The 13,989-nt window shown below is 39.2% G+C and overlaps 1 protein-coding gene across 2 annotated transcripts in view; it reads left to right on the plus strand.

The window, feature by feature from the left end:
* The window catches only part of LOC109039507 (uncharacterized), a 217,266-nt gene that overhangs the window by 55,280 nt on the left and 147,997 nt on the right, over nucleotides 1-13,989 (plus strand). For both annotated transcript variants that reach the window (XM_019055005.2, XM_019055006.2), the window contains exon 2: nucleotides 13,701-13,764. In XM_019055005.2, coding sequence (XP_018910550.2) covers nucleotides 13,701-13,764 — 64 coding nt within the window. The remainder of the gene's footprint in view (nucleotides 1-13,700; nucleotides 13,765-13,989) is intronic.

Raw genomic sequence — 13,989 nt, forward strand, 5'->3', positions numbered from 1 at the left:
AGCTCCGCAGGAAGTTATAACTTTAAGTTCGATGTCAAATCTTCCCCGTTCGTCCTTCCATTAATCGCATTCCGTTCCCTGTCGTAATGCAATTAGACAGATTTCTCGTTGGAGGGGCTAAATTAGGTCCACGGTTTGCACGCTCAGTGCTGGAGCTCTCAACTTAAACTTTACTGTTTGACGGTTGACGTACCTGTGAAATGACTGTTTGAAATCGAGTGTAATTCACTTTACTCATAGTGATTGTTCAAGCGTCAAAGATATTAAGTGCAGTCTGCCACCAAACAGGGGCGACCCAAACTCCCTGGTCTCAGACATTTCTGACGTAAAATTGGTAACAATATTTGGAGGTGCGAGGGGGACCCAAAGAAAAACCGGAATTTTTCTTCAACTAACAATGGTTCAAATTTCCACGTTCAGCCGCTAAAAAGTGTAATTAGAAGCTACAAAGAGTCGCTGAGCCAAATTTCGACGTCGTGACACACAATATATTTTGTAGCTCTTGTTTGCGATTGCGACCAAAAAGCATTACTTCACCTTTTTTTTTTTTTTTTTATCAAAGTCCGATTAATAATCGCATTGTATTTTTCCAATCGACGATGTTTCTCTACTTGTCCAAGTTCCAATTTTGCTTCACATTGCTTGACTCATTGACTGCCTGATTTTCTATACACCGGAAGACGAGTTGCAATCCTCTTAGAATTTAAAATTAAATCATTCATCTCATCGGTAGTCCATTGAATCCTCCTCGGCTTCCTCCAATCTTCCTCACGGAGCGGCAATTGAATTTTGTAATACATCCACCCCCTTCCTCCCTGCTCTAAGGCTCTGCGCTCCCATTATGGGTCAAATTCTAAACAGCTTAAATTGACTCGACTGCATAAAGCCCTCTAGATAAAACGCGCCTTCATTAACTCCACTATACCATTCGACGGCATAGCGGTACGAATAGTTGTATTCGACCAGATTTACTCCTCCACACGTTTAAAAATTTCCGTGTTCAGTGTTACCCTGTGGAACTTTGTGTTTGGTTACTCAAGATAATTTAAGTTAAATCGACACAAATCGTAGGTTACTCTGAGACATCGAATCATGAAGAAATCTCCTGGCAAAAATGGCCACTTTTTTTATTTCAGACGTTATCTCCGGTGCTACGCCCCACATTGCCCATCGAACCGGCTAAAACCAACTATTCTCGTTAAATTTAGATCTCTTTCATTTAAAAATGCTAGAATTAAAGGAATCTAGGCTGGAGCCAATTTCTGCCTTAGGGTGGGGTCGTTTGCGGCTCTAAACAGTACCTTCACTTTTTAAGGGCGAATTCGCAATCTTCGAGTGAGTTTTCACTGATACTCACTTCGAATGCTCAATTTACCTTGCCTCTTTGTTCCTCCCTCTCTTCCCTGCCTGTCGAGTGATTCATCAATCACCCCATAACCTCAGCAATCGGAACATTCTTCCGCTGCTAGAACTACGAAAGACGTCACTCCATATTTCAATTTCGTTCACGAAAAGGGAGGAAAAGCGATAATGGGTGGAAAATGCGGAGGTTTCATTCTCGCCATTCAAGAATCTTCAACGATGGGCATAGTCCATTTCAGTTCCGAAGCCGGATCTTCACGCAACTCTCCTTTGGAAAAACGTATCATTTGTCCACATCATTTATTTGACACTGAAACTTAAAAAGTACGGGGGCCGTTTTAAAACAAAACGGCCTAATGGCAAAACTATTAAAATTATGGTAGTGGGGATGAATATGATAGCCATGCCTATCACCACCTGATTCTATCTCTAAAACTCATATTATAAATCATTTTATTGTTACTGAGTATGTGTGTGTTGACCATCCTCATACCTTTTGACCATCCTCATACCATTTATCTTTGTCAGAGTACTTCATTTTCTCTGACTTTATCAGTGATCCGTCAATAAATGGATCAGTTGCGCTGATCACAGAATCGTGTTTTGATGCTTTATTCTTGTAGATCAACTAAAAATAATAAGATCTGTCCAACCCGCAACTTTCTACGATGTATGTTGACCGAGATATCACTCCTGAAAAACTCGCTTCTTGACGTCATCCACCGCGGTAGTATGTACATACCATGTTGTGCACTACCGCGGTGGATGACGTCGAAAATCCGACTTTTCAAAGGACGATATCTCGGTTAATATCCGTCGTAGAAAGTTGCTGTTTGGATAGATCTTCTTATTTTAGCGTAACCTGCTATTTTCTTACACTCATGAAACAATACTTTACGTGTAAAATGAACAAAATCTAAATATATAATTCCGTAAACCTGTTCTTTTTTTCAAAACTGCGCGTGGGTTGTCGTGTCGACAGTGATATCCTCGTAAAATGTGGGAAACTAACACTAAATAACAAATTATGAAACCAATTTGATATTGACTCTATATTAAAGTCACCATTACTTGTATAGCACTTTGATTTGAACTTCGATCCGGAAACGATCTTTACTATTTCACAGTATCGTTTGGGGAGCATCAGAGTCAAATAGACGGTGCACTACTTACTTAGATTGGTCTGAAATTCGATAAAAAGACTACTCTGAAGACGCTCTCTTCAGAGCACGAGGGAACAGCTTTCTGAAGAATGCGGCTGTGCCTTAATAGGTACATAGAATGAAACTTTCATCATTATCAACTTTCCGAAACACTGTTACAGAGCAACAAGTAACAATTATCTTTGGCACAAGCCGAAGTTTGGTCCCGAGGTAAGTCGTAGTTAGAGTTGGGCAAGAAGAAAATAAAGAGAAATATTCACGTACTTTCAGCAGTTTCGAAAAATGTTTACTCCTTGGTTAAGTTATTACGGCTCTTATTTAAATTTCTCACACTTCCGTGCCCCTGTTAATGGATTTTTCTCGCTTGGGAAAGAGAATGAAGGTGCTTCGGTCGTTTATCGTTTATAGGTTGAACGCTCCTCATACTTTGTGGCTGCGTTAATCTTCGGATTAGCTTGAATGGGTCGGACCCCTAATGGCACGGCTTTCGCGTGTATTAAGTGGATAACAGGGCGAAAACGCGGTCGTCGCCAAATTAGCTGTGCTTCATACGCCACCTAGCAGTGATTGAAAGAGCATGTGTAATGCGTTTCCAATTAGGTGGACTTCGAAGGGGTTTTTTTCGTGCTCCACGAGTCCCGGTGCATCGTGACAGTGATCATTTATTTACAATTCTTTCCATTATTTATTTTCATGAAGCGATTAACTTTTCATGAGGCTACTATCGAACATTTATTCTCGAAAATCCTGTGTAAGATAGGTTGGAGGGACCGATATTAGAACTAAAAAGAGACTTTATTACATTACAATGTTGTAAAATTGCATTCGGGAATTTATTTATTTACTCGAGAGCGGTTACAATTTCTAATGTAATTCCTAAACAATTTCTAAACATTTTAAGAACATTATTTGTGATTTGATGAAATTACTCGAAAAGGAAGGGTGTCGTTCTGGGCCAAAAGTGGACCCATCAAGCGTTTCTTGAAATTAGAAAATATATATTAAACGAAAATCATTGGGTTTAACTGGTCCTAAAACCCTGCGCAGTAAGATGCAATGACCCTCACATGGTTCTGAAAGCAGAAAATAGTCAATTTTTATGGCTCTTTGAGTATTAATTTCGTTTATTGGCGTTACGAAGGGCGAGTTGCAATTTGAATATTTTGTATTCTCGTATATGTAATTGGTCAAAATCATCGCGATACTCCCTAACGCGCAGGCATTATACTAACCAGTGAAAACTTGTTTTTTTTGTTTTTTTTCCTCCGTTAAGGTACAAGCCGTCTCCTGACAAAATGTGATGTGTGGAGCAACAGAAATCTAGAGTGAAGCCAATTTTGACCCTCGGCTGGGTCTGACATTGGCCCGCAACGATACCTTCCCTTTTTAACAAGGGATTTGTTGAGTGCTTTCAACTCAATATTTAACATCCTCCTTCTTCAATGACATCAAGATTGCATATGCTGAACACCTGCCTCCCACTTCCTGTTTTTCATTTAAATGGGCTTATTTGTAGATAGACTTTTGAAGCGAGGAGAGTTTATTTTCGAGCTTTTCTTTTTCATTCTTCTCTCCGTCGAAAACAAGTCAGAATTGGCGCCAATCCTCGGGAGCCCACGCATGATTTCTGAGCTTTTAGATGTCCACTATATCTTTCAAAATAAACACTGAGTGAGTTCGGTTTATCATACTGTGGTAGAAACATTTTGATTGAAGCGTAGGATACTAAGCTCCGAACATCATGCTTCCAGACTTCCACGATCGATATTGTCTGTATTCCTGCTTAAGAGAGGAACTCTAAATTTCGTATGACGACGATGAAATTGACATTTTGAAGTGGGCAATGACATATCCAACGTAAAATCTAGCCAGCAACCTCCAGAAAAAAATATTGTATAACTCCACCTCCTTTGATGAGCACCAATCTAAAAATTACTCAAAGTATACCCGCATGATCTCAGTTTATTTTCTAAATAGAAAAGCGTTAATTCCAGAAAAATGTCCCAGTTTTTCTTCCCTGAGAGAAGAGCATTCGATAAAAATGTCAAGCAATATATTCTCTTCTGATAAAATAAAATAGGAGCAAAGATGTGTTTACGTACTTCAGATAAGATACGTATTTTTGCAGGTTATCCGATGATTACCGACTATCAAACGAACATATTGGCAACATTTGACGACAGCAAGAAAAGCCCCCTCAAGGGCGCATGGAAACCCCTTTGAGACTCGTTCAACCGCAACAAGCGTTACGTGTGAAGTTATAGGGTGAGGGTGGGAGGGTTAAAACACCAAAAACGCGTGAGATCGCAATGGTGAATGAAATGATGGGGGCTCTCGTTCTCACCTGAGGTGGAGGAGGGGTAGGTTAATTCGGGATAATTTACCCGCTTATTTATCATAAGGGCTAGTCGACTGTTTGTTTTGTGTTGGCTGGAATTCGTCAGCCTCAGTACGGACAATGGCGAGCCATTTGCCCTCGCAAGGTCTCGCATCAGAATCGCTTGTATTATCACGAAAGAACATGTGTTTTAGAACGGCAATTGTGAGCGTTTTCGGGGCGGGTTTGAGCCGTGTGCCTTTTTACTGGCGCTGTCGCCACTATGTTGTTTGTATATTATTAAACAGACCTAATTTATTGATCGGAATTTTAACATCACTCTCCACGCTAAGAGGGAATATCAAGGAAGTTTTCAAGAAATGACGTTGATTAATATTCAATATATATCTAAAGTAAATATTCACGGGAACTTTAGAAAGTTGAATACTGCGTTCAATGGTAGAAAAGTGAATGAGTCTTTAAACGGATAAAGGACGCTTAATAGCAGCATGTGTTTCCCGATAACTGTCCACTAACAAACGGACATATTTGGCAACATTCGAGGACAGAGGGAAAGTCCCTCCAATGGCTCGTGAAAATATGTTTGAAACACGCTCAAACGCAACAGGTCCAAAGAAACTTAAAGTTTACCTACATTTTTATAATTTGCTGATGATACATTTCCCCCAAAGACTTTGCTTTACCCACCACATTGCGATTTGTTAGTTAACTTATCTGTTATATCACTGACGGTGTACTCCTCAAAAATGTTTTCATTCTAAAAACCTTGCAACCACCTGGATATAAAATACGGAATTCAATTCGCCTTTTGAATCTGATGATGTTCCATATGTTTCAACATTATACCTTGTAGAGGTAAGAGATTTTCAGTGTATTTTTATTTCGCAATTTTATCAACTTTTTTTTAAATTCACCTCCTCGATACAACCGGCGCGGCGGTTGACAACAAACACGACAGTGGCTTGTAACATTTATTTAGGTAAGAAACAACGCAACTCCGCGTCAAGACACGAGTATGAATTGCAATTTGGCAAAGAATATTGGGTCTTTCATGTACCGTGCAGCACTTTCGTCAATAAGAGGAAACATCTCTCAAGAGGAATTTTCCTCGGCAAACATTTTATACGACTCCTAACAATGAGGTGTTACGAGTTTCCACACTTACGACTAGGTTTTATGAGAGAGCGCTTACTTTCAAATTTGCATCAGTTTATACAGAGAATTTCCAATATGAGAGGCCTCTTTTGTTCAATTTAAGGCATTAACGCCAATGGCATTTTGCAAGTTTGCCTGAACGTGCGTGGAAGTGATTTTTCTGTCATGATTTGATAGGAGGCGTAAGGGCGATTCACAATGCTGGAAGCCCAGGCTATCTGTACTTCAGTGTTCCACCAAATTAACGAGCCAGCCTACGCGTGAATACTGGGTCAAGAATTTACTACACTGCAGGGTAGTACGCGTACTACACCTAGCGCAATGTAAGGGCTTTTACGGTCCAAAATCCCTCATTTCGTCCCTTCTAATGTTCTTTTTCATTATTTTCAGAAAATCAGGAAATATGGACTAGTACCCTAATTTCTCACATTAAATACACAAGATATTTCCTCTGCGGAGTTTTTGGCTGCATCGGGAAGATAGCAGCGCATCGGTTTAAATGTTCTCATAGACCACTGCTTTCCCACAATTGTTATCATACTTTAGGGTGCGTGTTTGCTTTATTGTTTTTGCATCACGTCTGCTGCATCCAATGTTCTTTCACTCAAAGCGGAATACTCTCTCGGAATTTTTGGCGGTATTATAAATCAACATTTTCCTTGAGAATAACGTAAATTCATATCAATGCACTTTTAATGTTTGTTTTAAGGAGTTGAATCTACAGCTTTTCCAATCCACCGAGAACATCCTCTCACAAAATAAGTAAACTTGGCTCAGGAACTAAAATCGCCTTCAAACAATTTTGATACCACACAAGATCACTGACGTTAAAATATTTGTACGTAGCGCCGCGCGCATTCCAATTTCTTATTCAATGAACATAATACACGCTAAGACCTTACTCTTTCAAAATATGAGTTTTAAAAGTAGCTTTTTTTCTTCGTCCGTTTTTTCTGCGCGTGAATCACGCTGCAGCACAGTAAAAACACAAAATATAAACGAAAAAATCAAAAAGCTTTGGAAATCATTAAATTCGACACGGAACCACCTTAATATTTACAAAACACACGTTTATATTTTCCTTTGATACTTATTTTTTCCATCAATTTATATGAGAATAATCCATGCAGAGTGTGAAAACATTTCAAAATAATGAGTTGAAAATCGCTGACTCCGTGAGTTTAAATATTAGAGCCTAACACAGAGCGGAACGGCGCGGTGTGCCAGTGCTGCCAGCACGAAACGCGCATTGGCGCCTACAAACCTAAGTGGATACTTCACGCATTGCGCAATGCTTGAAGTATCCCCTTAGGTTTGTAGGCGCCAATGCGCGCTAGCCGGCCGCCCGCCGCGACGCGCCGCAGCGTGCCACGGCGGCGCGGCGCCTCAAACAACTATTTCACATCATTCAGAGGTATTGCACAGTATCATACGAAATTGAAGGCGCTCCAACATATTAAGAATGACAGGCATCCTTTAAGAATACGGGGCTTCCCTCGCAAAATAAACCAAGATACTATGGCACAAAAGGAGAGCGGTACTGTAGTCCAAAAACTTACTAAGTCCTAGCATCCGTATTTAATAACGTTTAGCATAATTTGCCGGAAAAAAGCGTGGACGTAAACTACTAGAAAAACAGGTGCGCGGACAAAAAATCGTTGACGAAATGTCCTATAATCATAGTCTCGCCTAGGAGTAAGCGAGCCTCGAGCAAAAACGGCGGGTGGCCCGTTTAAGAATTAGGTTGAATTTGTTCCTTCTTTATTTTATAGGCTATACAATTATACTTTGCCGACTGATTAATGCTTTGGTTAAGTACAACATTTTTTATATTAATCAATTTAAGTTTAGTTCTATAAATTTAAATACAAAAATTATAATTTTTATTTATGGTTTAAGGATTTCTGGATTTCCTCCTTTTCTTGAATTTTTAATTAAATGATTGGTGATTAATTATCTTTGATATCTTGGTTTTAAGTTCTTAGTAAGATTAATGATTTTAATTTCGATTTTGTCAGTTTATTTTTATTTACGAATATTTACTACTACTTACACTACTATTGCTAATACTTCACTTTTCTATTCTCTCCTTCTGCATTAATCACCTGGCTTAATACAATTATCTTAGTTCTTCTTGTCCTGTCTTCGTTTCTTAATTGAATTTGCGAAAAAAATTTCTCGTTAAAACACAGACCGCGCAAGGAGGGTTGGTTCTCATCACTTGATTCACTTAAATAAATGAGAATCCAACTTTGAGCTCTAATAAGCCTCCCCCCCCCCCCCCGAAAAATCGATGTCCGTTCCGTATTTTACCTGTTCGATTTCCAATAGGGTTCGCAGTTCCGAGAGAACTTTTTAAAGAGGAGAAGCGATTCGAAAGTCCGTTGGAGCGTCTCCAACCTGGGTGGTCCCATTCATACTCATCGCGAGATGGCGAGACAGCTCAACTGCAAATTTGATTTATTTCCCCGAGAAACATTTGCATTAGAGCAGACTGCCAGACTAAAGCGTCATTCTGTCAATGTCTTTCGTTCCTCCCTCCCGCAACCCCCGCATTATTCTCATACCACCTGATCACCCTCATTCTCGTGAGCATCTAACACATTTCCAATTGCTCTTTCTTCCTCCAATCGGTTCCTTCTCTCAATCGCTTCTCTGTGTTTTTACCCCCTTTCCAGCTCACTCTTTTCCGAGGAAGGGCTTAGACTCACGTTATTAATAGCGAACAGTCGAAAAAGAATCTATAGTCGCTGCGATTACCGATCTTTCTTGCTGGAATCAGCGAGTCCAATGGAACAGCGGATGGGCCTTATATTTTAAACGGGCCATCCGTCGTTTTTGCACGAGACTCGCTCACTCCTAGGCGAGACTATGATTATAGGACATTTCGTCAACGATTTTTTGTCCGCGCACCTGTTTTTCCAGTAGTTTACGTCCACGCGTTTTTCCGGCAAATTATGCTAAACGTTATTAAATACGGATGCTAGGACTTAGTAAGTTTTTGGACTACAGTACCGCTCTCCTTTTGTGCCATAGTATCTTGGTTTATTTTGCGAGGGAAGCTCCGTATTCTTAAAGGATGCCTGTCATTCTTAATATGTTGGAGCGTCTTCAATTTCGTATGATACTGTGCAATACCTCTGATGTGAAATAGTTGTTTGAGGCGCCGCCGTGGCACGCTGCGGCGCGGCGCGGCGGGCGGCCGGCTAGCGCGCATTGGCGCCTACAAACCTAAGGGGATACTTCAAGCATTGCGCAATGCGTGAAGTATCCACTTAGGTTTGTAGGCGCCAATGCGCGTTTCCCGCTGGCAGCACGGGCACGCCGTTCCGCTCTGTGTTAGGCTCTAATATTTAAACTTGCGGAGTCAGCGATTTTCAACTCATGCTTTTGAAATGTTTGCACACTCTGCATGGATTATTCTCATTTAAATTTACGGAAAAAATAGTATAAAAGAAAAATATAACCGTGTGTTTTGTAAATATTAAGGTGGTTCCGTGTCGAATTTAATGATTTCCAAAGCCCTTTGATTTTTTCTTTTATATTTTGTGTTTTTACTGTGCTGCAGCATGATTCACGCGCAACCATCCGCTTAAATTTGGACGTATTTTACTCTAAAAGATCTATGTGCAAATGGTTTAAAACTAAAGATTGCGTGCTTCTGATTTTCGCTCTTCTATTCATTTTTGTGTAGTTTCTTTCAACCCGACTACTGCTGATTGAGATTGATATCGATGCTATCGCTTGGAATAGGTTTCACAAATATTTGCCACGGTTTAAAAATGTAAATGTTTTTTAAAATGAAGTAATAATTTCATTAAAAAAAATAAAAAAGCTATATACGAGGTATATTTTACATCGACAATTTTAAGGATAAAAATAGAACCAAATACTCACCAATGACAATTTGAAAAGACAAATCAAAAGAAGAAAGTATCATTTCATTTAAAAAATGAGTTACCATAACAACACCTCTTTCTCTCTCTAATTGAGAGAGTCAGATTGAGAGTCTCAATTTTCTCATTTTGATACTGTCATTATAATATTACATGTACAAAAATATAACACTTCGACCGAGTCACTCTTGCTTATTTTACGCGTGGACGTAGACTACTGGACAAAACAAGTATTCGGACAAAAAAGCGTCGACAGAATAACCTGAAACCGAGACGATTCATTTTCACTTTTTCGATAGCGAAAATCAAATTTCAGAGCGAACTTATTAAAAGATTTTGTGGTACCTAAAAACTGCCTAAAATCAGTTCGTTTGCCATGCTTTTTCTCCCTAAATCATTGATAGTTTGAAAATTTCCGTCACAGACTCTTCACAATAAAAAATATGAGTTTTCAAATTTGTCCCTTTCGTATTTCCAACCGACGGTATTTTTAAGATTGAAAATATTGATCGAGGCGATGTCAGACCACATTGCTGTACCGGTGTGCGAAAATATTTTCCCCCGTCACCCCCAAAATAATATTGATCCAGCCACAATCCTGTGTATGAGCTCAAGGTACAATCAGAGAGAGGTCTATTTGAACGTATTTCTGCCAAACGGAACTATGTGCATTAAGACATGAGCCCTGATGCTCATAAGAGTATATGCATAACAGAGCTCACGTCATAATGCACATAGTTCCGTTTGGTAGAATTACGTCCATTTCAGGAGGAGACAGCGCAGTTACAGGTGCGTGCAGCATTTGCAGCAATCACAAAAGATGCAAGTCAAAGTTCATCATAACTATACGGCGATTATAAAGCTAATGCGAATCATATGAAATTTTTCATAAATCAGTGACACTGCGTTCAAAGGGTTAACTGAAAATGCTCATAAATTAACCCCTAACCCGCCCCCCTCCGTCTTGCGAAGCTTTTGCTTTTCTCTTGTCGACCATTTCGAGGGGAAAGATTTTCGAATTGCGAGAAGGGCAGGTCTGAAAACCCCCGAGTGCAGTTTCTATGCTCCGCGGTTTTTCTCTCTGACCGATTCTATCAATTCGTGGGTTCGTTGCGTGTATTCCTTTAGGGTACCGCCTCACCCTGTGCCCCGTTCCGTGCCGGGTATTCCCTATTTGAGTTATGGGATCTCGGTCGGGTTGCAGATAGAAATCAATTTACCCAAATGAAAAACCCATTCATTTGCCTCTCGTGCGGTTCCACGGCGCGCAGTAGTTCGAATACCATTCCAAATTCTCGAACCCGTTTCTATCGAGCTCTCCTTTGATCCTACGATGGATAAGAGGGAGGTTGAGGTGAGTTGTAATTGAACTTCTACTCCCCTCCTCCTCCATCTTTATTAGCATTTGCAGTTCAAGAATAAAATAAATAAACAAATAAATTAACAGTAAATTTCAAGATTGATTTCCTTCACTAAGGTGCATCAAGATTAATTAATCTCGATGGGATCTCTATCTGACTGTACAAAAAGGTTAGAAAGCGTAAAAAACGGTGTAAAAATTGATGCTATGATCTATTAAACTTAAGATAATACGAAATTTTCAATTGCTTTCTTCTGATGAGATTCTTGTTCTGAAACCTGATTCTGGTCCTATGAAAAGTAACAAGTTCTGAATTAAAAATTAATAAAATTATGTCGTGGAAGAGTCCGTTGTAGGCTTTACTACGTAAATCAATAAATGAATGAATGTATATAAAAAGAATAAATATGTGAATAAACGAAGAAGGTTCGCTTGAATAATGTGCCTCACGCGTTGTATGAGACCGATTCATACGATTTTTAAATACAGGTCATCGTAAATAAGAAACAGACATCAAATTGAAAAAAAAGAAAAACATCCAGTTCAACGTCAACGCCGCCATATAGCAGAGACCTATTTGGGCCTCATTTATAAACTTTACTCCCGAGTCTAAGCAGTATGCACGGCATATGTAGATCGAAGCAGTGCGAGTTCACGCCTCACGCCATGGCGCCTTCAATTTTGCAGATACAACACGGACATCCATCAAGCACGAATAGTTGTATCTCTGCGCCGTTATGAACGCGCTTTGAGGTGTCTCTGAATTCTAACGGAAAAGTTAAGGTTAAATTTGCTCAAATTATGGTACGATGTGTTCCATAGTCATTTAAGGAAGGGAGAATATATAGGGGAAGAGGTGTCGGCGCACGTCTAAAAATTGGTGTTGTGGCAAGAGTTGTGTTGTGTCGGAAAATTTTTTTAGTAACGACTGTCTATACCTAGATATCTCAAGCCAGGTCAAATTGATTTGACTGTTTCTTCTGGTAAAGTTTCGTAGGGAGATGAGGCGGGGAATGAGGAAGCGCCAATTTTTCACCGAAACGGTGAAATTTTTTTTTTAAAAAAAAGAAGTATTTCTGACCCTAATAAACATAGAACTAACATAGATAATACTTCAAAACTATCATGATGTGTGTATTTAAGCACGGGTGGATTTGATCCGACTTGCCTTTTCGTATAGAAAAATCTCGAGCATTCAAAGGTTACGATTCAGATCCGTGTACTACTTCGATGGGAATATTTTGCGTTTAAAACGTTTCAATTCGACAGATTTCTACTGGAAATCGGCCAAATTCACAAGTATTTGTTGCGGTTCAGAAATAACCATCAATAATGAAAAATGATTGAATGGAAGGATAATTCCCTTCAAACTTCATGAGTCTGATGTTTTGAGAAGTTCAACTCGTGAGCCATTGTGCGCCGTGATGTCCAGGGAGCGAGAGCCCGCTTATTTTGGACGAAAAGTATTTCTTCCCACGATGTGGTGTTCATTAGATTTCGTGAGCTCGTCCTGCATTGATGTAAAGCTCTGTCTGATTGACACTGAGGAGGATTTTTGCAAGGGCGGGTGCTAACTCCGCGCAATGCAATTTTTCTCTCGGTATCCCTTTAATACCTCATCCACTCAGCTGCATTCCATTTTCCGATTTGCCTCATTCGATCTTTGCTCGATCAAAACACAATATCGCTATAAATAAAATTCTCCTCGGTGCTCTGTGTTAAGTAGGTACCTACGTTAAATTCGAAGACAAAATACGGGGGTGGAGTTCGAAGTGAGTTTACGATTCATTTTATTTGTTTTCTTGTAGCTCGAAAAGAAGCAGACATGGGAGGGAAATTGCACCATTCCTGATAGCAAACGTATTCCTATGCACATTCTCAACGGGTTATAAACGCTCACAAATTGACTCATCGCGGATTGTCGAGAAATCATAGATTCTCTTTGTCTTCCTTACCTTTATTTTTGTTCCGTTGCCCACTCCCAAATATGGAGAAATACTACGTAGGCGTATTGCAAGCGTAGAATGTATGCATTTCTGAAGCTTTTTTTTTTTTTTAACATGTGTTTGGTTACATTATTGTGAATTGATAAACAAAACCGAAGACCGCGTAAATCAAATGCAGTATTTCAAAATGTTTGCTTCTTCTTGTTTGAAAGGAAACCAGCCGAGTTGTTTGCTCGAAATCATAGCAGGAGATTTGGCATTAAGACAGAAACAAAACAATTTTTCTTTTTTTTAAAAGAAAATCACGTATATCAGTTTGCAACTAAAATGAAAGTGTAAAAGAAAGTCTTCAAAGTCGCAAACCCATATGCATGGTTCTTAAGTTTTAAAATCGATACATGCATATTTCGTATTACGGTTCTAGCTTTTGATACCATCAGATTAAGAATTTACATCTATTGTCTCTTTTTTCTGTTGCAGGTTGAGGATCAAGAAAGTGAAGCGGTATACCGATCAAGTAATGGACCCAGAGTTCCACATCTCGGTAAAAAAAACATTTACACTGAATTAGGATATTATTGACTTTTTTAAACCACTGTTACAATGCCCTTTGAAGAGATTCTTATGTGATTACAAGGTCATCTTGTTCTGGTTAAAACAGACTTAATAAAAGTAATACAAAATTGGAGATAAAACTATAGATAAAAAAGAATCAAATTAAAAGCATGTTTTTAGATTTTCTTTCTCATTTCAAAAAGTGTCTGTTTTT

This window comes from Bemisia tabaci, chromosome 1 (genome assembly GCF_918797505.1).
Source record: "Bemisia tabaci chromosome 1, PGI_BMITA_v3".
In the NCBI taxonomy this organism is placed as follows: Eukaryota; Metazoa; Arthropoda; class Insecta; order Hemiptera; family Aleyrodidae; genus Bemisia; species Bemisia tabaci.